The sequence below is a fragment of the Saprolegnia diclina genome, assembly GCF_000281045.1.
Source record: "Saprolegnia diclina VS20 unplaced genomic scaffold supercont1.26, whole genome shotgun sequence".
NCBI lineage: Eukaryota > Oomycota > Saprolegniomycetes > Saprolegniales > Saprolegniaceae > Saprolegnia > Saprolegnia diclina.
Genome location: NW_008246093.1, coordinates 638,561 through 662,371, shown reverse-complemented (window position 1 = coordinate 662,371; position 23,811 = coordinate 638,561). Strand labels below are relative to the sequence as shown.

General features: G+C 59.2%; 11 protein-coding genes across 11 annotated transcripts; 3 read left to right on the top strand and 8 right to left on the bottom strand.

Annotated features, from left to right (window-relative positions):
* Positions 1–577: 577 nt before the first annotated feature.
* Positions 578–3,062, bottom strand: SDRG_08644 (hypothetical protein; the record flags this gene model as incomplete). The annotated part of the gene is made up of 2 exons (XM_008614538.1): positions 578–1,836; positions 1,886–3,062. The coding sequence occupies 2 exons, from the start codon at positions 3,060–3,062 to the stop codon at positions 698–700; spliced, it is 2,316 nt and encodes a 771-aa protein (XP_008612760.1). The 3' UTR covers positions 578–697.
* Positions 3,063–4,474: 1,412 nt separating this feature from the next.
* SDRG_08643 (hypothetical protein) lies at positions 4,475–5,838 on the bottom strand. Its single transcript, XM_008614537.1, has 4 exons — positions 5,554–5,838; positions 5,335–5,511; positions 4,760–5,286; positions 4,475–4,718 (listed from the first exon to the last, which is right to left on the bottom strand). Exons 1-4 carry the CDS (start codon positions 5,717–5,719, stop codon positions 4,587–4,589), a joined length of 1,002 nt encoding a protein of 333 aa, XP_008612759.1. The 5' UTR covers positions 5,720–5,838; the 3' UTR covers positions 4,475–4,586.
* A 589-nt stretch (positions 5,839–6,427) lies between these two features.
* Positions 6,428–7,360, bottom strand: SDRG_08642 (hypothetical protein). Its single transcript, XM_008614536.1, has one exon. It carries the CDS (start codon positions 7,161–7,163, stop codon positions 6,471–6,473), a length of 693 nt encoding a protein of 230 aa, XP_008612758.1. The 5' UTR covers positions 7,164–7,360; the 3' UTR covers positions 6,428–6,470.
* Positions 7,361–7,917: 557 nt separating this feature from the next.
* SDRG_08641 (hypothetical protein) lies at positions 7,918–9,413 on the top strand. The gene is made up of 6 exons (XM_008614535.1): positions 7,918–8,201; positions 8,251–8,530; positions 8,583–8,730; positions 8,776–8,913; positions 8,958–9,194; positions 9,247–9,413. Exons 1-6 carry the CDS (start codon positions 7,949–7,951, stop codon positions 9,364–9,366), a joined length of 1,176 nt encoding a protein of 391 aa, XP_008612757.1. The 5' UTR covers positions 7,918–7,948; the 3' UTR covers positions 9,367–9,413.
* A 29-nt stretch (positions 9,414–9,442) lies between these two features.
* On the top strand, positions 9,443–10,515 carry SDRG_08640 (hypothetical protein). Its single transcript, XM_008614534.1, has 4 exons — positions 9,443–9,725; positions 9,773–9,865; positions 9,905–9,998; positions 10,048–10,515. The coding sequence occupies exons 1-4, from the start codon at positions 9,649–9,651 to the stop codon at positions 10,411–10,413; spliced, it is 630 nt and encodes a 209-aa protein (XP_008612756.1). The 5' UTR covers positions 9,443–9,648; the 3' UTR covers positions 10,414–10,515.
* Positions 10,516–10,987: 472 nt separating this feature from the next.
* On the top strand, positions 10,988–11,621 carry SDRG_08639 (hypothetical protein; the record flags this gene model as incomplete). Its single annotated transcript, XM_008614533.1, has 2 exons — positions 10,988–11,091; positions 11,138–11,621. 2 exons carry the CDS (start codon positions 10,988–10,990, stop codon positions 11,619–11,621), a joined length of 588 nt encoding a protein of 195 aa, XP_008612755.1.
* On the bottom strand, positions 11,608–15,691 carry SDRG_08638 (hypothetical protein; the record flags this gene model as incomplete). Its single annotated transcript, XM_008614532.1, has 14 exons — positions 11,608–11,791; positions 11,839–11,931; positions 11,980–12,054; positions 12,121–12,255; positions 12,299–12,373; positions 12,421–12,450; positions 12,493–12,549; positions 12,599–12,754; positions 12,801–12,899; positions 12,943–13,021; positions 13,068–13,238; positions 13,285–13,353; positions 13,878–15,174; positions 15,226–15,691. 14 exons carry the CDS (start codon positions 15,689–15,691, stop codon positions 11,666–11,668), a joined length of 2,928 nt encoding a protein of 975 aa, XP_008612754.1. The 3' UTR covers positions 11,608–11,665.
* Positions 15,692–15,828: 137 nt separating this feature from the next.
* Positions 15,829–16,906, bottom strand: SDRG_08637 (hypothetical protein). Its single transcript, XM_008614531.1, has one exon. The coding sequence runs from the start codon at positions 16,889–16,891 to the stop codon at positions 15,929–15,931; it is 963 nt and encodes a 320-aa protein (XP_008612753.1). The 5' UTR covers positions 16,892–16,906; the 3' UTR covers positions 15,829–15,928.
* A 780-nt stretch (positions 16,907–17,686) lies between these two features.
* On the bottom strand, positions 17,687–18,765 carry SDRG_08636 (RarD protein). Its single transcript, XM_008614530.1, has one exon. It carries the CDS (start codon positions 18,756–18,758, stop codon positions 17,829–17,831), a length of 930 nt encoding a protein of 309 aa, XP_008612752.1. The 5' UTR covers positions 18,759–18,765; the 3' UTR covers positions 17,687–17,828.
* A 1,402-nt stretch (positions 18,766–20,167) lies between these two features.
* Positions 20,168–22,298, bottom strand: SDRG_08635 (hypothetical protein). Its single transcript, XM_008614529.1, has 2 exons — positions 21,822–22,298; positions 20,168–21,775 (listed from the first exon to the last, which is right to left on the bottom strand). Exons 1-2 carry the CDS (start codon positions 22,279–22,281, stop codon positions 20,202–20,204), a joined length of 2,034 nt encoding a protein of 677 aa, XP_008612751.1. The 5' UTR covers positions 22,282–22,298; the 3' UTR covers positions 20,168–20,201.
* Positions 22,299–22,663: 365 nt separating this feature from the next.
* SDRG_08634 (hypothetical protein) lies at positions 22,664–23,811 on the bottom strand. Its single transcript, XM_008614528.1, has 2 exons — positions 22,935–23,811; positions 22,664–22,886 (listed from the first exon to the last, which is right to left on the bottom strand). Exon 1 carries the CDS (start codon positions 23,755–23,757, stop codon positions 22,981–22,983), a length of 777 nt encoding a protein of 258 aa, XP_008612750.1. The 5' UTR covers positions 23,758–23,811; the 3' UTR covers positions 22,664–22,886; positions 22,935–22,980.

The following is a 23,811-nucleotide window of genomic DNA, read 5'->3' as shown; positions in this document are numbered from 1 at the left end:
CTGGCGCGGAGGACAGGTGACGAGACAGATGCGCCAGCCAGTGACGCGACATTGATCCAGCACACGTGGCAGACCTTGGTGCTGCCGTCGCACAAATGCTGCTTTCCTTCAAGCGTGCTCGTACTAGCATGCGTGCGACGAGGGCTGCGATAGCGCGCTGGCGAACGCTGTCGTTTGGCAGTCGTGCTGACACGAGCCACACAGAGCCAAAGTAGGTCTGTGTTGACGTCTTGAAGTGTGCGATCAGCCCAAATGCAGATGCGGCTTCCGGCGTAGTCAGCGGGTTTGGCCGGCTAAAGGGGCGTGTAGTTAGTGCTCGTGGCGCGTCGGTTGGCGTGGTCCATTTGTTGCATAGCACAGATGGCGCGATCGATCATTGTCGTATTCTACAACGAGCGTAAACCACTCGATATCAGTACGAGGTATGTTGTCCAGCAATGTCGTTGCGCGTGGCGCGGGCATACCGATGATGAGCCTGTAAAGGTTTCGCGAGACTATTCACACGCAACCTGAAATGCAAGTGTATGCTGGGTGCTGCAAAACTCTCTCGAAGAGTACACCTCGATCTCTCGTGCGATGGGAAATAAATGCATCGGTGGTTACTTCCACTTCGCCGTCAAGCTCAAGGTACTGCAAACTAGTTGGGGCTCTGTCGACCAGAACTGGGGATATCGAGACTCGTTGTTCTTGGGGCAACCTATTTGCGACGACGCGTCACGCGCTCACGGAGGAAGCCCGACGCACAAGACGGGCCACCGCAGAAGCCGCAGTTGCACAGTTCTAAAGCGGCGTGGGCCAAGGGCGCCGCCGCATCTCGGTGGCCCAGCTCGCCCAGTGCCATCGTCACTGCCGCAAGGATCTGCAACGTCCGTCGATCGGTTGCTGCGAGCCACTGCGTGAACGCATAAAGCGCCACGGGATCGTGCGCGCTGAAGAAGCTCACCACATCCAGCAGGAGGTGCTGGGGTATGTCGCCGTCGTCGCGGCGCCGCTTGGAGGACGCGCTTTTCGCATTGTGCTCGTGGAGAGCGGGGTCATAGCTGTCGCTCAGGCAGGTGACGTAGAGAGCGTGCATGGCTTTCGAGAGCAGCGCGGTGTCTGCCGTCGATGTCGTGGTGGCCACGACGCAGAGCGCTGGAATGACGCTGAGGCCGAGATGACGCCACGCCTGCAGCGAGAGCTTGGGCAAAAGGGCGTACTGCGCCATAAGCTTGAGGAATTCGCCGAGATTCTCGACGTTGTGGATCATGGCGTCCGAGTCCAGCGCATCGATGGCTGTGAGGAGTAGCTGGCGCGTCATTGGCGGGTGCTCCTCCAGCGGCCACAGCGCCGACGCCAGCACGTCGACCGAGCTGTAGATGCGACTGGTCTGAACCACGAGCAAGAGCGTCGTGGGTCGACGGACAAACGTCCAGATGTGCTGCTCAACCTGCGCTGGGACGAGCGTCGCCAAGCAGCCGGCGAACCGGGGCGCCACCGATGGTCGCGCAAAGAACGCTTCCAAGCGCAAGACGGCCGAGAGGATCTGGACGTGATCCAAGCGCTCGGAGGAGTCGCAGCGCAGGGGCCAGAGGCCCTCCATGATCGCTTCGATCGGGCTGCTTAATCTCGTTGGTCGGAGCACGAGGATGTTGCTGCTGCAAGTGATCCCGTACATAGCTAAAAGCATCTCGAGTGTCGGAAGAAAGCACGTTCGGTGCAAGCTCCCGGTGCGACGGACCATGGCAAGAATTGCTGGCTCGAGAGGCGACCAGCCATAGTACGCAATGACGGCGGCGACGGCCGACGCCACCTCGCTATGGCTGATGCGGACGATCTTCTTCACAAAGGCTTGTGCTTGTGCAAGGCCGTCGAAGCCCAGCACGCTTGCTTGCGTACGAAGAACGTCGCAGAAACGCGCTTGCCGTGACGCGGCGTTGCTGGCACTGTCGTGGGCAGCGTCCGGCGCAAAGAGCCATCATGGTCTTGCTCATCACGTCGTCGATGCTGCTGCAGCAAGAGAGGAGCGGACTCAAGCTCGGCTTGCCGCGAGCGAGCAAGTCCATGGTCGTCTCGAAGCCGAGGAGGCGCAGTGCTGTCGAACGCGGGTAGATGAGTGCATGGACGTTCTGGAGGTTGCTCTTAGGGCGAGCGCCAAACCACGTTTGCACGGAAAGGCCGACAAGAGCGTCGCGGAAGCAAGGCGCCGGGTGGTACTTGGGCAGTGGCACAACGGCCTCGACAACCAGCTGCGTTCGATCCGCCGACGGAGCGAAGCGGGCGAGGAGAATCTCCAGCCCCGTGGCTTTCGTCAGCGCGGCAAAGAAATCACGGTCGACACACGACAGACTCGTTGGGTCGTCCAGTGACACGCCTGGCTGGCAGCCGTACACGAAGCGGCCGCAAGGTGCGAGGATGTCCTTTCCGACGATCTTGAACTTTTTGATGGCTGCCTTGAGCGACGCTGGGAGCGTCGGGATCGCGCCGCAGGACGTGACGTCAAACACCAAGAGAACGCGCGCTGCGTCATCGTCAAAGGTAGGGCGCTCGTGGCCGTACATGCAGAGCCATGGCACGGCGCCAGTGCACGTCGAAGCCATGTAGTGGGTTGTGCGAATGCTCTTGTAGCGGAGCTGCCACACGTCGCGCTCGGGTGTGAGGAGGACGTAGACAGCGGCAAAGCCTGTGGCTGGTAGCAGCGTCGCGCCGCCGAGCCAGATGCAGCGCAGTTGCAGCGCACAGTTGTGCACTCCACCGCGACCGAGAAAGGCTTGGACCTGCGTGTGAAGACGACTCGACCAAGCAGGGTCAAGAGCGCAGAGGGAAGGCGGAATACAGCCTGCCGAGTACTCCTGGACGAGACTGGCGACGTCCGTTGGTGTGAGCGGCCATGGTAGCAAGACGTTGCCAAGGCGCACGTCCGGGTGAGGGCATCGACCAGAGGTGCAGAACGACGCATCGATAAGCTGGCGGTAGGCGGCTTGGCAGCGCTGGTGCTGACGCTCGAGGTCCCAGAACGGGTGGAGGTCCACCAGCTGCGTGTTGTCGTCGTCGATCGGCCAGTCGCCCCACTCCTCGGCCATGACGAGCGCGATGTCGACCGGATGCAAGATTCGAATTGAACGCAGTGTTTTGCAGGAAATACACTGTATGAAATAGTGCAAACAGTGTCTCTTGGCCAGTATATTGGATCGCACCTGGCTGTCGGTCCAATACAAGTTACTCAACTTGTATTGGAGCTTTGTTGCCGCGTCGGTCTTGTTCACAGGAGACGTCCGCAACATGCTAGCTCGCAGGTATCCCAGGCCACCGATTTCGACACAGGTCCCTACGGATTTGCATCTTCCAACTCATCAGATGCCATGTTGGAGCTCCGATTGTGTCGAGCACCATTAGTCTTGTCGGTGGATTTCTGCTTCGTAAGCCAACGGTACGCGCTTCAGTCCCGTAGCTGCGGTCCCGTTTCCGCCGTCCGTGGAAGGTATTCCACAGCGTAAAAACCTCTCACGATTCTCCCTTGGTAGCCAGCGCCACAACGGGAAAGGGTCCTTCGACTCTACACAAAAACAGCAGCAGTCGCCAATTCGAGCCCGCCATCGGCATGACCAGGCACATGCCCTCGTGCGCGTGTGAATCGGGTAGCACTGCTACCTCTTAAAGGGGGAGCCGGTGGCGGTGCTCGGGTTGGTTGGCGCTGCTACTCTTGCTATCCGTCGTATCTATCTATCCTATCCAGCGTATCCCATCGTCTTATCTTGAAGCTATCGTAGCTCGTTCGAGCACACGTCGTCTCACTCAGTAGGTACATCACACAAGAGCGTCCCACAAGTTGGAGGGGTGGTAGCTTTGTCGGCTCCTATGACTCGTGTGACCTGTTGCCCCGTAGTACATGTGCCTGATTTTAGCGAGCTAGCCGTGGCTGCGGACCGCTTCTTTGCCCCATCCGAGGCGCCCCGTTTCTTAGGACGCACCAAGATCACGCTGCCGATCGTCCTGCACCGCGACCTCCAGTCGCTGACGCCGCCTCAGTCGCTGGCGTCTTCCGACGACCTTGACAAACTGCGTAGCTTTGCCGCCGACCGCGAAGCCTGGAAAGATTTGACCGACCATGTCATCCAGTGCCTCACCCGCGGCCACAAGCGTCGTAGGGCGACGACAGAAGAGCCAGACGACCCCACGCCACCGCCTGCGCAGCCACGGACCGGCGAGCGAATGAAGAAGAAAGCGATTGCTAGTCTCTACGTATGCGGCGTCTTTGTGGTTATGAAGATAAAGCGAAACACGTTCATATATACATATAGTTCGTTTCTTGTGTGCTAGCAATTTGGCACGGCGCCAGGCAGCGTGTCTGCTGATCTTGCTGAACGGCCTTTCTATCACATGGCGTGCGTCCGCGAAAATAGCACCTTTTTTATCCGGCGCGCACCATTTCTCGCAAACAGGTGCTCCCTTTTAAGAAACCGACCCCTTTCAATAGGTGCGTAAAGAGAAAGAGCGCACCCAATCCTCAAAGTGGCTTGCTTCAACTTCAACATGGATCATTGCCATCCCCACGTCATTGCCTGGCGACTGGGCAGCGTTGTAGTACGGTAGTTGTTGAATCAACGTTATTTCCGATGACCAATGTACTGGTCGTACAAGCTCGCGTGGTTGCGTAGGTGGAGCTCCATCGGTCCTAACAGCCGCTTGAACGTCTCTCGATCGATCACGAGCACGGTCGTATCGCGCACGGCCGTGACCTACGCCCGCGTTCTCAGCTGTCATGATCGATATGACGTACCGTTGCTTGGCGCACTTCGTTGGAAATGAGAGCAATTTCACCAAAGAAGTCGCCGCTGCCGAGCGGGCGTGACACCTCGACGCCGTTCTTCGTGCACTTGACTTCACCGTCGGAAATAATATAAAAATCGTCGCTGCGCGTGCCCTCCTCGAGGATGACTTGGCCTTGCTCGCAAAAGACGGGCTTGAGCGCATCCGCGAGCGTCCGCTTCTCGTACGGCGAGAGCACGGCGAGGATCGGCACCTCGGCCAAGAAGGCCGCGTACAGCTTGCACTGCTTGAGCGTCGTGTCCATGAGCACCTTCTTGAACGTCTCGCGGTCCAGCGCCCACGTCGCCACGTCGGTCGCAGCTTGGACCGTCGCCGACCGCGGCGCGTCGTAGAGCAGCGCGAGCTCGCCAAAGTGGTTGTTCCGCGTGTCGGCCTCGCACGACCCGATGATCTCGCGGTCAATGATAAAGTCCACGCCGCCTTTGGCGAGGAGGTAGAACGTATCACCGTCGTCGCCTTGCCGGATGATCACGTCGCCTACGCCATGTGCCAATGCCACGCGAACTTGCATATGGGAATGCATACCCTTGTCGTGCAAGCGCTGCTGCATCGCGTCGATGATGATGTCGCGGGCGCAGTCGTCGAGGTGCGCAAAGAGGCAGTTGTGCGCGAGCGCCTTGCGAATGTCGCTCTTCTCGCTCGCGCTCTTGGGGTACCGCGGCGGCATCCAGCCGCGCTCAAGCTCGAGCGGCGCCGCCATCACTAGATCGCATCAGCCTCGGCTAGATGCATGATAGCCTCTACCCGTGTGGCGGCGGGCTGTGAGGCGGCGGCCTGTGGGCGGCCCCGCGTCCGGGCGGTCATCGTCGTCCTCGTCACTCGTGCGGTCGTCGTAGCTCGCGCAGCTCTTGGTCTCGTCGTCGCAGTCGTCGTGGGCCTTGGCCTCCCGGTCGCTGCTTCCTCGGGGCATATTGCGCTCTGGTCGTAGGACCAAATATTCGGGTTGTTCTCGGCCGTTTGGCCGTCATCTTGATCGGGTCTAATCGCACGCCATTATCAACGCCTATTCTCAGAACCGTCTCAAATGCGAAATCGAGCGAATCAGCGTTTCTAAATTAGTGCCATGAAGACAGTATCGAGAAACGACGGGCTCGTACTGAGACATGCGAGCAAGAGATCTTGCAGCCGAGCGTAACGCTCTCGCGCCACTTCGTAACGCAACGAGGTGCAAACGAAGCCCGTGGCTACGCTGCCAGGGCTCAGCGCTGGAGTCTCCGAGGACGAGAAGACTTTACCAAGAGCCATCCACCCAGAAAATGCTTGGTATCGACCCGACGGCTGCCAACTTGTAGTCCTTTGCACTCGACGATAACGCCGTCACGCATAACAAGGTGATGGTCCAAGGCGCTGGATGCTTGTGGCTAGGATCCACCGAGTCGAGTTGTCATCTAGGTGAGCGCTCTAGCTCGTGTAACTACTTCAACTATTCGTGTCAGATCTGCGAGGTCGGACACGTAATTCCTCTCTCCTACGCGAAGAACGCCATGGACGCTGTCTGGCGTGCGGTTCTCAGAGGTACTACATACGCATCAAAGAACCGGGTGGCATCAAGACCTGCGGTCCAGCGTCTCGGGTGGAGGGTCGTGGAGGCACACGAATCGCCATGGCAACCAGAGCGTAGAGTACAACACTGACGGGTTCAATTAGCAGGAGGATGGCAACTACAACGGCGGCGGGATCGGGTCGTCGCAGTGGGCGTGGATGAAGGCAGCGACCGCGTTGTGCTGGTGCCACGTCGCGTGCATGAGCGCGATCGACGAGCAGCGGGCCAAACCGGCCGCATAGAGGTACTCGACGACCGGGAGGTGCCCGTACATGGCCGCATCGTACATGGCGTTCTCGGTACAGCCTTCCTTGCGGTGTTCGGCCAAGAAGCGCACGATCGAAAGGTGGCCATTGCCTGCTGCGTAGTCCATGGCGTTTGTCGTGCAGTCGACGCGGTGCGTGTGTAGGTAGACGACGACGTCAAGGTGGCCGACCTGCGCGGCGAGGTCGAGCGCCTGCGGCGAGGCCCACTGCGGGTAGCAGTCGAGCCAGCGGCCAATGCGCCGCGTGTCGCCGTCGATGATGGCAATGTGCAGCGGGAGGCGCGGGTCGCGCTCGGTCGAGCTCAGGTTCAGGTGGCGCGCGGGCAGCAAGACTGCTTGGGGCAAAAAGAGAACGTGCTCGGACGTGTATGGGAGGTGCAAGAAGCGCTGCGGCAGGTGCGTGTACATTAGGCCTTGCACAGACGGGTGCCACGCCGTGTCCATGGCCGCGGCCTCCTTGCGCCACGGCAAGAGGTCTTCGTACACGCCGTGTTGGAACTGCACGATGAGCCGGAGGAGGCCCGCGTTGCTCAACACTGCGGTCATGACGCAAGATGTGTTTTATACAAATGCCACCGTCTCGAAAAATACACACTGCGCAACGGTGGGATGCATCGGACGGCAACGTGGCGTTGCATGAGTCGGTGGTCGTTCGGAGGAGAAGGATACCACGCTTCATGCTTGATGCTCCTATGCCCTCTTCTTTGAAGCCCTGGCCTCGCTACTGCTTGAGCACTGCTGCGCCTGGGCTCGGCTATCAGATCTTAGCTGTAGCGCGAGCTGACAGCGCCAACGATTTTCGTGCCGCCAGTGGTGATAGCGCCACAGGCTAGCGCCACTGTGGACAGACATAGCCGCGTGGCTACTTGGGCGCGTCACGCCTGACGACCCTTGCCGAAGAAGGGCTACGATGCTGATTGCACCGAGTGTGTCTAGCGTGGCGACTCTAGCTTTTCTGGTTTGGGGCATTATTGGCTGCGAAGGTAGGTAGCGGCTCTGGCGCCATTGACCTATCGTCGTCGAGTTCGGACCAGGTCGAGTGATGATGGGGGGCAGTAGCCGCGCGCGACACCACTGTCTGTGGCATCGCCGTGTATCTTTGCGTTTGTATAAAACAGCCGTGTTTTTAACACTATATTAGGTCTCGAAGGTCCTTGCACATTGCATACATTCGATGAAGCGCGCGTTGGGATTGGTTGAAATCCAAATGCCTTGGCGGCGTAGGATTGGTTAAAAAGGAGGGTTGGGACCAGGATACCGATGCAATGATTGGCCAAAATGGCCAATTGCAGGGTGGATTCCACAGTCATATTTGGGGTCACGACACGAGGATGGACTTCTTGCGCGAGGAACAGGCCAAGTACCCGGCGCTGGCCGCGCGCTACGCGAGCCTCGGCGAGCTCTACACGCGGAAGCTGTACCACGAGCTCACGACGGAGCTCCTCGCCTTTGTGAAGGACGAGACGACGTCCGTCGGCAGCAACTGGGTCGACCTCTACACGCGCTTCATTGCGACCTTCCAGGACAAGATCAATCAGCTCTCGCTCATCCGCATCTGCGGCGACATTGCCACGCGCTACACGGGTAGGCGCGGCGCCGTTCGCCGCTCCTTGGATCCTCATGCCATGTATAGAGCCCGCGCAGGCCGTCGCCTTCCTCAATGGCATCCTCACGCATCTGCACACGAAGAAGAGCTCGGTCTCGTCGCACACGACTGTCAACCCGCATGCCATCGAGTCTGTCTTGATGTGCCGCATGTATATGGCCAGCTACCAGCTGCGCCTTTCGCAGACGACCGAGGTCAAGGCGCTCCTCGCCGAGAACAAGGAGACTGTCGAGGGCCTTGTCGGCGCCGACCCGCTCGTGCACGCGGCCTACTACCGCGTTGCATGCGAGTACTACTCGGCCGTCGGGTACGCTCCCACGCCTTCTCCTCCTACCCTCGAACGATCCTTGCATGCATAGCCCGGCCGACAAGTTTTACAAGAGCGCGCTCATGTTCCTTGCGTACTCGCTCTACGACGACATCAAGCCCGCCGAGTGCTTCTCGCTCGCGATCAACCTCAGCGTCGCGGCGCTGACGGGCGAAGACGTCTTCAACTTTGGCGAAGTCGTACGTTGCCTCCAGCCTCTTGCGATCGCTCATGACTTGAGCTAGCTGGCAACACCCATCTTGGGGGCGCTCAAAGGGACGGACAAGGAGTGGCTCTCGGACCTCTTGCACGCCTTCAACCGCGGTGACATTGACCAGTTCAACATCATTGTCGGCAACAATCGTGCCCAGTACAACGCCCAGGTAGGCCATTCCCTCTGCCAGTCTCGCGACCCCATGCGTTGTAGCCGGCGCTCGTCAACAAGGAAGATTACGTCAAGGAGAAGGTCGCTTTGCTCGCGCTCATGGTGCTCATCTTCCACCGCCCGTCGAACGAGCGCAACATTGCGTTTGCCGACATTGCGGCCGCGACGCGCCTCCCGCTCAACCAGGTCGAGTGGCTTGTCATGCGCGCGCTCTCGCTCGGCTTGATCAAGGGCTCGATCGACCAAGTCGACGCGATCGTGTCGGTGCAGTGGGTCCAGGTACACAGCCCTAGGTCTCTGCACTCGTCGTTCAGGTTCAACCTGTGCGTAGCCGCGCGTCTTGGAGAAGGACCAGCTCGGCGAACTGCAGGCGCGCCTCGGTGCGTGGGGCGCCAAGGTCAACGAGACGCTGCTGTACGTCGAAGACCAGACGCCCGAGCTCTTTCAGTAGGCAGCGAGCTTATCCCAACGTCGGCCAACACGGACCGTTGCACGCTACGCAGTCTTGGGCAGAGCAGATGGGATGGCATCGTCAAAGGGGCGCAGCCGGTTGGGCGGACTGACGCGGCGAGCCTACGCCTGCATACTATAGCAGCAGCGGCGAGGGCAGCGAGGTAGGAGGTTGGGAGGTCGTGGCGTCGGCGGCTGCTTGGGAGGTGGTATGTAGTATCCGGTGCGGACCTGCCACGGACGGTGCTTTTTTGGCTCAAAAAGCCGATTTTTGAGTTTTGCGATGGAGCCGGCGTCGACGTCAGTCCTGCGCAACCCGAGCCTCGTGCACGAGGTAGCCTCGTACCAGCACGGTCTGCGGTGCGTCCGACCGACGGCTGCGCATCGCTGACGTCCTCGCCTTCTAGATGGGCAGTGGCCCGCCACTTGCGCGCCGCCCGGCCTCGGCCAACGAGCACCGTCCAGCAGCAGCTCTGCCTCCGCAGCAGCCGCGACACCCAGTACGACCACGATGTATGTACAAAGCTCATGGCTGCTAGCTACGCCTTCCACCAGCTCATCGCGGACGGCCACCTCGTCGGCGTCAGTGACCTGCTTCCGTACTTTGACAGCGACCGCGCCATGGACGTCGCGGTATCCTCTTGCTTCTGGCGCTGTATCCCGTGCTCACATGCTCGAGTAGGCTATCTGGGGCCAGCTGGCCGTGCTCATGTACTTGCACTTGCGCGGCCACGCCGGCTGCACGACGCGGACGATGGACTACGCAGCAGCCTACGGCCACGTCGCCTGCCTCGCTTTCCTGAGCGCCCACCGAGACGAAGGCTGCTCCCAGCAAGCGCTCACGTACGCGGCGGCCGGCGGCCACGTCGAGTGCGTCGAGTTTCTCTTGTCGCATCCGCCGTCGCCGCGCTGGGTCTATCTGCGTCAGGCCGAAGCCATAGCGAGACGCCACCAGCACTGGCCCGTCGTCACCATCCTGGAGCGACTCTCAACCTCGCCTGTCTCCAAGAAGCACTGGTACCAAGTGCTTCTTTTGAGCAATCCGTAGTTGTTATTGAGAATAAGATTCCAAAGCCGATCGAATAGTACTTGTCAGACATTGGTCTGAGAAGATCTAAGCCTGCAAATCCAACCGGAAAGGTTGAACCGCCTGGCGAACATGGGAAGGAGTCCTCAGTAGCGAGCATGGTGAGAGCCGGCCTTTGCTCATCGGCAACAACTGCAGGCAGTCCGCCCCAAGGAATATCCCTTGGTCCGCCCGAAGAAGAAGGTCGGAAGCAGCGTTCTTGAAGCTTCCGATGGTTTTCATTGCAGTCCGCCAGTCATATCGCAGCACGACGAAAGGACGCAGCATATGCTGCCACGTCATGTCCCACGTCCATGAGATCAGGTCTTCTCGAAGCTCTCACTGCTGCGAGCACAGGGCTCTCGTCCTGCGGACGGCGACACCTTGCCTTCTCACTCAACAGGACAACCCGCCAGCGCTATACACCCCAAACACGCGCATCTCTCTTCCACGGCAGTCCTTGCAACGTGATCGCGTATGCTGCGACATGTCGGCGATAATGGAGCTGCAGTGGCTTTCCATTTTCGATTTTCCGACGCATCGACGACTTTAGCCGATGCCAGATCAGCGCAACGCCGCCTTCTTGCACGCGCCTCAGCCCTGCGTGGCGACGGTCGACGAGCAGGACATGTACTGCTTGACCAGCCACGACGATCCGCAGTACGTACGCCCAACGCCATCGACGCCATCATCCCCATACTTGTAGCTTTGTCTACCACAAGGCGATCGCAAACGGTGATCTAAAGACGGTGCGGCGACTGCTGCCTGTGTGGGACAACGACCGCGCCATGGACGTAGCTGCGATGCACGGCCAAGTCGATGTGCTCCTCTTCCTGCACAAGGCGAGCCAAGTAGGCTGCACGACGCGTGCGATGGACTATGCAGCCGCGTACGGGCAAATGGAGTGTCTGCGGTTTCTGCACCAATTCCGCAACGAAGGCTGCTCGCGCCAAGCACTGCTGTACGCCGTGCGCAACGACCACGTCTACTGCGTGCTGTACCTCTGGCGCCACCAGCCGCAGCCGCACTGGTTCCGACTCGACGCGGCCATCCGCTTTGCAAAGGAGTACAAGCAGCGGCGCGTGCTCAAGGCGCTCCAGCAGATCCGCCGGGACCAAGAAACGTCGCCCACGTCCTTTCTCCAGCGCCACGTCTGGCGACCGTTGCGTTCCCGCCTCACTCATTTCTAGTTAGCCTTGTATTATGTACAATAGTTGTCATTTATTCGACTCGACTAGTCGTACCAAGAGCACTTTTTACGGCCAAAATGATCGGTCTTTGCGGGAAACGAATGCTTGACGGCGGGTGTCGGTGGGGACAAAGGACCTTCCGGGTCGACCCAAAACGGCGGACGACTGGTCTACGCATCGAACCCCGCTGACACGGATTTCATCAATTTCAAACGACCTCGCGTTTTGCCACAGGGCCTTTTGGTCGCCGCTGGAACGGCCGGTCGAGCGTGCGTAGCTCGTCCCGTGCGAGAATTTGCGCCCGTAAGGCCTGTGCTCGAAATAAGTCATTTGTTGTCCCACGGACACGGATGCGCACCGCTTGGTGCTGCTGCTGCCGCGCCTGCCGCGTTTCCTGCACGGCGGCGACGTGGGCGTCGAGCGTGGCCTTGTCCTGTTCCAGCATATGCAAAAGCGCGCGCTGAAGAATGGACGCGATAAGTGTTCTTCCCACCAATACTTGCGCGCAGTAGCACGCAAAGCCGACTACCTCTTCGTGTCGGCGGTCGCGCCGGAGCGTCGCGCGTCGCTCGATCTGGCTTCTCTGACTCTCTTTGACGAGTCGGACTTGGGTCGCCTTGGCCGCAGCGAGCTCCTAGTTTCAACACTGAGGCGAGATTTCAAGGCCTTCGTTATACCGCCGCCTGGAGCTCTTGCTCCTCGTTCATTTGAATTTCGTGCAAAATACGTGGCAGTTTGCGAGCGAGGCAGTGCTATAGTACAGCCAATAAGATCGGAGTTGGCGTCGACAGTCCAGCACCTCGACAGCAAGCCACTCGTCCTTGTGCTTCTACACTCGCCGAATGAAGTTGAGTGGTGATGGAGGATGTACCGAGGCAAAGACGCTCGCACAGACGCGGTGGAGCTCTCGCGACGCGTCGTCAAACGTCTAGGCATATGCAATGCACTCGGCGTTGGAAATGGTAAGTTAGACGTACACGCCGTGCCTCGGCCGGTGGCAAGAGGAGCATGCGATCGTTAAAGCGCTGAAGAAGGTCCTGCACGGCCTGCCACCGCTTGGCTTGGTCGGCTGTCGCCCGGTGCGCTGCGTGCACCTCGGTCGTCGCCTTGCGCTCAGCGTCTGCTTTGGCCTTCTACACCCGCAAGATTGTCAGACGTCAGAATGCTTGTCGGCTGCACCTCGTAGACGTCGGTTTGAACGCCTTCCCACGCGAGATGCTCGGCGTAGAGTCGGTTGTCGACGGCGTCGGCGTCTTGGAGTTGTAGCTTGGCATGCATCTACAGCGTTGTCTTTCAGCAGGCACGATGGTTCGGGATCGACCTGCTCGATGAGGGCGCTGCTGTACGATCGTTGCCGGGCCTTCCTCTCTTGTAGCGTAAAGGCTTCGTGGGCGTGGACGCTATGGCATTTCTCGGTGAGAAGAGACAGGCTACGGATGGCAGCACCGAGCGTCTTCGTCCTCGAGGTCTTGTTGGTACTGGTTGCAGCTCGACGGTGCGACGACTGGTGTCCGCGACTCTCGACTCTGCAGCACCTTGTGAATGCGAAGCTCGGCCTTGGGCGTCGCCGGGCTCGAACCCTTGGCCTTTCGCACTACGTCGCCAAGCACGGGCACGCTACATTGGCTCGGTGAGCGACATATAGAGGCGACGTGGTGCATACCGATGCGCCTGCTGCTCGCGCTTGAGCACGCGCAGGAGCCGCTCCCGGCGGCGCGGCGACAGCCCTTGGCTACCCAGAGAGCATGAGGTTTGCGCATCTGCCAGCGGCCTACCGGGGCGCTCGTGTCGCCATAACACTAAATGGACGCTAAAAATAGAATGGCGTTAGTGTCAACTTGAAATGTTGAAGTTGCATACAGTTCTCACAACTCGTTTGACGCAGTGTGATCGAACTCTGGCTACAAAGGACCGACGCTATGTCCCAACATACTAGTGGTCGAGAGTGGTGATTCTACGAGCCCGGCGACGACTGTGCAGCAGCATGTATTCCATTCCTTATGCGAAGCTTATTCGGAGTCACAGGGCGAGCGCTAGCGCAGGCTGCAGTGGTGTGCCAGTTGCGTTTTGAGCTCGCCGTCGCGAACCATGCTTGTCCATTTTGCCAGCTCCTCAGGGCTCACTGTCGCATGTAGATGACCAAGCACCAGAGCCAAAGCCCAATCGACAGTCTCGGCTGCCTCCAGCAGAGTTGATGCGCGCGCAGCCACGCTCGGTGGAAGCCGTATCGTTTGGCTGGCTTTTCTTCCTTGGTACGTGAGCTCGGGCGTGATCAACCGGAGCGTCGTCGCACGGCAAATGTCGGGCAGCGCCAAAAGCTCCAGAAGAAAGATGACGTTGTCGAGGTGGTTGGTCGCCTTCATGCAGTACGGCAGCAAGAGCTTGCTTGCCGTCACGTGCCGTCGACGACCTGCAACCTCGACAAGGCACTCGCGCGGCTTGCCAATGCCGGCAGGGAGGAGGTAGCGCATTGCCTCCGTGCTGAAGTAGCTCGAAGCCCGACGAAGCAGCTCGTCGTTCCGGAGCTCGGGGTGACGCCGCAGCATCTGCGACAAAAGATCGCGGCTGCCAGGGCCCAACGCCCACAAAAGCGCAACTGGCGAAACATGCGTCGTGCAGTTGGCCAAGAGATAACGCACAACGTCCATCGCTTGTGCGACGATCGCAGTCGCGAGCGCTCCGGGGCAAGCGCGAGCGTCTCGGTGCTTGAGGAGAAATGTCACCAGAGGCACGTTGTTCTTGGTGCACGCATTTTCCACCCAGGCTTCGCGCCACGGCTGGCCGTGGTCCATGACGAGTCGGAAAAGACCCATCATCTCGGCTTTGTCGTAGATGCGAGGGTCGAAGTCTACTTCCCCACTCGGAAACGGAAAGCCGAGCGAGAGGAGGTACTCTGCCGTGCGCAAATGGCCGCCGTTGAGAGCCTTCTCGACCACACCGTTGCGACTGCAGCCTTCGCTTCGGTGCGTCAAGAGAAACGCGACGACGTTCCGATGACCACCAAAAGCAGCTTGGTCGACGGCGGCGACGGTACAGCCAAATGTGCCAAGAGAATGGAGGTACTTGACGACGTCAAGGTGGCCGTTGGCAGCAGCGCGGTCGAGGATGTTGCGCGACGCCCCTTCGGATCGGTGCTCGATCAAGAAGCGGACAACGTCAAGGTGGCCGTTGGAAATGGCGCCGCTGAGCGCCTTGGTCGTGCAGCCTTCGGTTCGATGCTCATGGAGAAAGCGAACGACCGGCAAATGGCCGTTGGTGGCGGCGTTGTCCATCGCATTGACCGAGCCGTTGACACCGCGTTCGTGGAGCGACTGCACGAGCGGCAAGAACCCTCGCGCCGCGACAGCGTTCAAGATAGCTGGGCAGTGGAGCCATGGAAACGCGTCGAGGGCGAGCGTCGTGTTCTCGAGCGTCGCATCGTAGACCGCGTGCACTATGTCGTGGTAGAAGTCGTCGTCGCGGGGCAGGCCAAAGCGCCGAAGCAGCTCGACGCCTCTCGAATCTGCTTGCGCCAAAAGTTCCGACGTCATAACACTCGGGCCTCGAGAGACGTCTACGCGCTTTGCGTCAACATCCAACCTCCATGCTCCCAATGGAAGCGTACCCGCGGCGTCGTAGTTGACGCGTCGATAGAGCTGCGGCAGCGTCGCCCGCCGCGCCAGCAAGAAGTCGGCAATCTCGAGGCGGTTCTCTCCAAGGGCCAAACGAATCGCGTCCTCCGAGGCGAGGTCCGGTCGGCACTGGAGGATGCGCTTGGTCAGCTCCAAACAGCCCACGGCGATCGCCATGTGCAGCGGGAAGCGGTCGTCTCGCTCGTGGCAGTGCAGAGCGTACTTTTGCGGGTCAAACGTCCCGTGGTTGTACGGCCACTCGGCATTGGGTGCAAACGCCTGCGGAAAGGACACGTCGCACTCGTATTCTTCATTGTCCGGCTCAGCGACAAACTCGACGAGCTCGCTGCAAGCGCGGAAGGCCGGGCGAACGTCTTCGTAGATGCCAAACTGCAACCCAAAGACGATGGACGCGATCTCGGGCTGGCCGAGGATCGTGCTGGTGAAGGTCGCTGCCATGGCTCAGCCACGCAAAACTGCAATACCATCCAAGCCTCTGGTTTCCAAGCTTGTTTAAACGCACGGTCCCAACTGCCAAGACTTGCGCTTTGAAAGGAAATGACCGATCCGCCACCCGCATTTTGCACAACCCTAACCCCAAGACGACAACCGGTTCACCAATTTTAACGTTGCACTACACTTTGAACGGTCACAATACCCAAAGACGACAACCGATTCACCAATTTTAACATTGCACTAGACCTCGAACGACGGCCGGTCGCAATACCCCAAGCTCGACTGTACGGGGCTGCCATACAAGTAGATGGTGTAGAGCACCGGCAGGAGATCGTTGGCCTTGTTCGTCTCGCGAACGCTCTCGTAGGTAAAAGCGACGGCCGCCAGCATGATGATGCCACAGCCAACCAGCTCGAGCCACGCCAGAGGTTCCTTGAAGTAGAATATGGCGAGGCACAGCTGGACGATGGGCGCGATGTACTGGAGCGCGCTGAACGAGACGGTCGGTAAGAGCATGGCGGCACGGGTGAGCAAGAGCAGAGGCACCACCGAGAGGAGCCCGGCGCCGACGAGGAGACAGCTGACGCTCGGGCCGCCGGTGACAAAGACGCTCGACCCGCGCACCGACTCGGTAATGATGTACGCGGCGGCGATGGGCAGCACGAGGAGCGCTTCGAGCGCGTAGCCGTGCAGCATCTCGAGCGGCGCCATGGGCTTGAGGATGTTGTATATGCCGGTGGTCACGGGCAATACGAGAGCTAAGATTGGGGTCGACGCGCTGCCGACGCCGACAAGACTGAGGCCGACAAGCGAGCACGCGATCGAGGCGTACTGTCGCCACGAAACGGGCTCGCCGAGGATGGCGCGGGCGAGGATGGCGTCCATGAAGGGCGAGAGGAAGAGACCGGCGCTGAGCGCGAGCACGTTTCGGGTCGCTGTGCCGTAGATCATGACGACGTAGTTGAAGCCAAGCAAGGCACCGGCAAGCGAGTACACTAGGACGTTCTTGCGCGTGAGGCCCAGCGTCCAGAAATCCCGCCACTGGCCCGTGCAGACGAGGAGCACGAGAAGGGTCGTGGCGGCCCAGACGACGCAGTGCGCAGCGACCTGCAGGAACGGTGCAGCGTCCAGAAGCCGCCAGTAGAGCGGGAAGGCGCCGGCCACAACGTACGCTGCCAGTGCGCAGACGAGCCCTTGAAACATACTCGCACTTCGCTCAGAAAGGCCAACTGGCAGACTCGCCAAGATCGCCACGGCGGTGGAATGTACGCTATGTACTCGTACATTGCATACAAAGCATCAAATGAAACGTACATTGTGTACGGTACGAAACGCCGTGCATTGAAGTGCCAAGATGCAACCTGCGTCAGCTCGAGCGCCGACCGAGACGGCTGCGCGGGTCGTTGGGACGAGGTGACGCGAAGGTGTCGTCGCTGGGACGAGGTGCCAAGCGCCGAGATAGATGCCTGGCGGTGGTCGAGGGCTGGACCGAGTAGCCGGACCTCTGTTTTCTCAAAGCTGATTGCAGGCACCTCCTTCCTTTCCAGGAGGAGGATGCGCCAGGAAGCGCAAGCGACGTCGGAGCGTCATCGTTCGAGTTGGAGCAGTGGTCCCGCCAGCTCTCGGCCAGTGTAGCTCGCTGGTTGCCCACTGCTGGCAGTCGATACAGGCTTTGCGCAGTGGTGATGCGCTGGCTCTAAGATGAGCTACTTGCCTTTGCAACTCGCCCTGTCGCTCCGAGGGAGAAGCAGTCGCAGCTCGTTTTTACCATCTGAACGAGCAAGGGTTCATTGAACCATTGAAGCAGTAGCCACCGATCCGGGCCCGCCATCGGCACGACTTGACACATACCCTCGTGCGCGTGTGTCCTGGCAATACGCTGCCACAGAGAACGCCGATGGCGGCGCTCGGGTCGGCGCGGCTGCTGCTTCTGCGCTTGTCTTCCACTAGCTATCTCTCGCTATCCACGACGACGATCTCATGTTGCTACTGTAGCTCGCTCGCTACGCCTCGGTGACGCACAGGCGTCGCGCTCGCTGCACAACAATGGTCCTTCATGGACTTCCGCACACGACATACGGAGGTGTATTGACACGGCAGTTAATAAACACGGTAGGTGTACAGCTCAAAACGTGTCGGCTTAGACGGGGCTGGCCGCGATGAAGCCGTCGCCGACGCCGGCGTCGCCGAGGATCTCGGACGCCTTGGTCTCCTTGGTCCGACGGAGGCGCTCCATGATGTCCATCGTAAACGCCATCCAGAGCATGAGGAACCCGATGAACGCGATAAGCGGGAGAGCTTCGCCCGTGTTGAAAATCGCCAAGAGCAGAAACAACGTTGGCGTCGCGTAGCCCACGAGCTGGAGGACGTTGGGGCAGAGCGACGCCGCCGCCTTGCACACAAAGAAGAGTGGCAGTGCGACGATGAGGCCGGAACCGAGAAGAAGCCCGTTCACTTGGCCGCTAATGTGCCAAAAGAGGCTCGTGCCGTTCGCGGTGATGACAGCAATGTACGCGATCGCGGGCACGATGAGGCCAAGACCTTCGAGCGCGGCGCTCATGTCGGGTGGCAGCGGCTTGAAGCTCGTCAACACGCGGTGGAGCGCCATCGAGACGGCGGCGAGGAGCCCGACGACCGGGACGGCTTCGAAACCAATGCCAATGACGATGGCAGCAAAGACGCCGACGAGGATGGCGACATTCTGGCGCGACGAGAGCGCTTCACGGCGAAAGACGCGGCCAAGAAGGCTCTCGAGCAACGGCGCCAAGAAGTAGCCCATGCTCAGCAAGAGCAACGTTGCGTGCAGCGAGGCGTAGACGAGGAGGTAGTAGTTGCAGACCATAAACAAGTTGGCGATGCAGTGCAGGAGCACCGTGCGTTTGTCGAGCGCGTTCGCAAAGAGGCCGAGGCGGCCTGTGGCGGCGATCGCGATCAGCAGCAGCAGCGTCGACCAGAGGACCGCGTGCGCGACGATCTCGAGGACGGGCACAAAGTAGAGGCGCGTCCAGTATAGCGGCGAGAGACCGGCGAGCACGGCAGCGACGAGGGCGAAACCAATGGCGTAGAACATGGCAAATGGCAGAATGCGGTGAGATCGCAACCACGTTCGACCAGCTAGGGTGGCCGGTTCGGCGTACATTGTACATTCCACTACAATATCTAAGACAGTACGTACCGTACATTCTCGTACCGTACGCGCATTGAAGTGGTGAAATAGCAGTGTTAGCCTTCGCTGCTATCAGAACCCGATAGCTTATCATGTAGGCCAGTTGACATAGAGTCTATAGTAGCCGCGGCGCCGCCTAGTCATGCCTTGATTTCCACATACATAGCGGTGCACTACATCACCAGCATACAAATACCAAGTGAAACCGTACATTCTACGGTAGGGCTGGGGCCTCACGGCTGCACATCCTCGGTGAAGAAGGGATCGAGCTCAACAACGACGTGCTCGTAAAGGTACACGAGTGAGAAGCACTGGTCACTCGGCTGGTACCGTCGAGCTAGTGCCTCTAGGCAATGCGGGATCTCGCATCAACCGACCAAGCTCGCAAGCTACTCGGTGTCACACCTTGCATTTGACCTGTTTGACTTGCCACTCACCCGACCCGAAAGCAGAGAACGTTGCTTCTACGTGGCGCGACCAGATACGAGCGATTGAAAGTGTTATCATCCGGGACGCGTGGCCTCCTCTCGGAGCGCGTCATCATCTGCGTGTCCCACGCGAGATTGTCCAGCACCTTGTCAGAACCAAGCGCTCTCAGGCCCTAGACTGTGAGGTTCTTCCTGCATCACTGACGATCCAGGGACCGACTTCGGGGGTTTAAAGCCCTCCCCTGCCTCGGTCAGCGTGTCGATAGTATGTGATTGGTATCAATTGACATACTTGGATCCGGCGAGAATTGCGAGGACGCATTCTCTTGCGTGATACTCGTACAACTTGTTTTTCAGTTTCAGTTTGGTGTTGTCGACGCGAGCGTCTCGAGCCAATGATGTACTAGTCCGACTCTTTGAGATTGTACAATGTGTACGATACGTGCCCTGGGGTACATGCAGCAACGTCGCTCGAAGCTTTGACGTCTCTCAGTTGCATAAAGTGCATGTGCCGGCAGCTTGTGTATTATAGACACATACATTTACGCTTGCTGAATGCGCGGTTTGGTGGAGAGCAGGTAAGGAGATGCGTCGTGAGCTCGATTCGCAGCCTTGCAAGTCGCTTCCTTGCGACTACAACGCATGCGCACCCCCCTAGCTTCTGGATGACGACGAGCTGCTACTTGGCTTCAAGTTGGAAAAAGTCACACCTGATATCGGATTATCAACAAACCTGAACACTATTTTCAACGCAAGCGAGAGGATGCGGTATGGGAGCCGTGTCTTCATCTGCCAGCATGACAAGGACATCTTGGCTGGCTACCGAGTGTACGGATATATCCTATCCAACTATCCACACGTGGCGATCTATCCAAGAACACAACACGGAGAAAATAGGTTCGATTGGCTACATGTGGCTTTAGGCTTCGCCCGAGAGTTTGCGCTTGCTAGCGAGGAGGCGCGTGAGCTGCGATTGGAGCTCCGTGTCGCCCACCATAGCAGTCCATTTGGACAGGTCTTCGATGCAGACCGTCACGTCCGTTGCCCAACGATGACCAATGACGAGCGCCAAAGCCCAGTCGACGACCTCGCCCGCCTCAAAGAGTGTGGTCGCACGAACGGCCACGCTCGGTGCAAGCTGGACGCTCAAGCTCAACATTTTTCCTTGGTACGTGAGCTCGGGCGCGATCACTTGGAGCGTCGTCTTGCGGTGGCGGTCGGGCAGCGCAATCACACTCAAGAGGAAGAGGACGTTCGGAAGATGGTCGGTGGCATGCATACAGTACGGTAGCAAGAGCTTGCTCGCCGTCACATAGTTTCGACGACCCACAACGTCGACGAGGCACTCCGGCGGGTAGCCAAAGCCAGCAGCGAGAAGGTACCGCATCACCTCCACGTGCTGGCCTTTCAACGCGTCCAAAAGCAAGCAGCCATTGCGTCGGAGCTCGGGCTGACGCTCCACCAGGCGCACTGCAAGGTCCACGTGACCGCCGCGTAGCGCCGCCTGCAGCGACTCGACCGCAATGTCGGCCGTGCAGTGGGCCAAAAGATAGTCCACAATGGCCCACGCCATGTTCTCAATCGCTCGCGCCAAGGCTTCCGGGTGGCAAATGGCGTCCGAGTTCGCGTGGATAAACTTCACGAGCGCCACGTTGTTGGAATCGCACGCTTCCAGCAGCCAGAATTCGTCCCACGGCTCGCCGTGGGCGACGAGAAGCCGAAGGACGCCAACCATCTCGGGCTTGCGAAAGACGTCGCAAGCCTCGCCCCAGTGGATGTCAGACGTCACGAGCGGGTACCCAAGAGACATCAGGTACTCTGCCATGTGCAAACTCCCGCCCTCGAGAGCTTCGGCAACGACGCGGTCGCGGCCGCAGCCTTCATGTCGGTTCGCCAAGAGAAACTTGACGACCTCCAGATGACCAGCTCTCGCCGCGTCTTCGACAGCCAATTCGGTGCAGGCAAAGGTCCCGAGACTGTCGAGGTACTGGACAACGTCCAGGTGCCCACCGGCCGCGGCAGACTCCAGAATGTTGGGCGATGCGCCTTCTGTGCGGTGCTCGAGAAGGAAGCGGACAACGTCGAGGTGTCCATGGCTGATGGCGCCGTTGAGTGCACTGGTCGTGCAGCCTTCGGTCCGGTTAAAATGCAGAAACTTGACAACCTCCAAATGGCCGCCAGCCGCTGCTCTGTCCATGGCGTACGTTGAGCACTCAAAGTGGCGTTCGTGCAGCGAGCGAACCAACGACAAAAAACCTCGACTCGCAAAGTCGTCCATGAGGTGCGGGTCGTTGAACCACGGAAAGACGTTCAGTGCGAGCGTCAAGTTCTCGAGCGTCGCGCTGAACGCGGCGCGCCGGAGAGCTCCATGGTCCATCCCGTTGGGGCACGGGCCAAACCGCTGCAGCAACTCGACGCCTCTCGTGTCGTCGCGTGCGAGGACGACGGGCAAAACACCGTCCAGGGCATTGTAGACGAGTCGCACTCGGTCGTCTAGACGTGCTACGGTCAGCTTCTTTCTCGAGCATGGGTAGCGTACCGTGTTCGTCGAGGTCGATGCGTTCGTAGAGCGCGGGTTCCATCGCTCGGTGGTCCAGCAACCATTCGGCAATCTCGAGCCGGTTCTTGTACAAAGCTACGAGAATCGCGTCGTTCGAAGCAAGGTCGGGGCGGCAGCCAAGCATGCGCTTGGTGAGGCGCATCGAGCCGGCAGCAATAGCCATGTGCAGCGGCAGCCGGTCATCGCGCTGGCGGTAGTGCAGACCGTACGTGGGGCTGCAGCAGGGCCAGGGAGCGTCCCACGCAGTGTTGTTGGGGGCGAATGCCTTGGCAAACGACACGTCAAACTCGTACTGGGCTGGCATGGCGCTGAGCTCGACGAGCTCGTTGCAGGCGCGGAAGGCTGGACGCACGTCGTTGTAGACGCCAAACTGAAACGCAAAGACCATCGTTGCAATGGTGGGCTGGGCGAGGATCGTGCTCGCGAACGTCGTTGCCATCGCTGCTCTGGTCCAAGAGGCAAAACGAAAAATGCACGAAGGACCGTTGCGACAGCGCATTATTCGGATGTACCAGTTGGGCTAGATCCGTTGTATTCTGAGGGTTGTTCGTTTAGTCGGAAATCATATTCTCTTTGATCGAACACTATACTGACAAACTGCAAAACACGCAAGTTTGCATGCGGCATCTTGCTTTGCCAGAGACGATGAGTGCGTCTTGTTGTACACATTGAGTTTGACGTCGCGAACCCATCTCAAAACATATTTCTTATCTCTTTCTTATGTTGATGTTTGGCTTGGTGCGCGACTTCATATCCCTGGTGCGAGCCAAACTGAAACTCAAAAACCATCGATGCGACTTCTCGCTGGCGCTGGGAAAGGTCGTTACCATAGTTGTTGAGGTTGCGCAATCGACCAAGCCCTGTCAAAACAAGATCTTATTCGGAGGCAGAGGTTTATCAACGCCACGCTTGCAGATAAGAGCAGTGGGAACTGAGGCAGCAGACGAGCAAGCGGGAACGGGGATCGAAGCAAAGTCCGACAAAATGGTTGTAAGAGAAGCCTCACGCCTCCGAGACGTGGGACACTTGTCGCGCCTACATCAGCTGCGATGCCCATGACGATTTTAGACCACTACTAGTACGAGCTTGTACCCAGCGGGTTTGCTATCTCGGTGAATTGACATCGTTTTGATCATTATCACACAGTGTGCACGTATCGCTTGCGCTTGCGAGTGATGAAGCGATACAGCTGCGTCTTGAGCTCGCCATCAAAGACCAAGTCGGCCAATCTCGTCAGTCGCGCGGCCGTGACGTCGGCGTCCGTCGCATAGAGATGACTAATGACAAGGGCCAGCGCACCGTCGAGAACCTCACCAGTGTGCAGTAGAGACGTCGCTCGCGCCGCCACGCTCGATACAAACGGTACCGATTTGGCGACCTTTCTCGCTTGATACGGGAGCTCGCTTGAGATTAGCTGCAACGTCCGTGCCCGGTCGTCCGACGTTTCGTAGAGCTTTAAAAGAAACACTACATTGTCGAGACTCTTGGTCGCATCCATGCAGTACGGTAGCAGAAGCTGGTTCGTAGTCGAGTGCTGTCGATGATAAGCATGGTAGAGGAGGCACTGCCGAGGCTTGCCAATGCCGGCAGTGAGGCAGTACGTGATCGCCTCCATGTTGCGGTTTCGAACCGCCACCCCAAGAAGGTCGTCGTGGTGGAGCTCTGGCTGGCGCCGCAAAATGCGCGACACGACAACGAGGTTACCGAATCCCAGTGCCAACCGGAGCGCGTGAACTGAGACATCAGCCGTGCAGTTGGCCAAGAGAAAGTCCACGGCGTCCCACGCCTTGGCGTCGATGGCCTGCCAGATCACGTCGGTATGAGAGCACACATTGGGGTGTCCATGGAGGAAGCGCACAAGTGGCACGTTGTTCAAACTACTGGCTCTTCTCATCCATTCTGGGTCACATGGCATATTGTGCGCGAGAAGCAACTTGATGATGTTGATGATATCGGGCTTGCGGAAGGC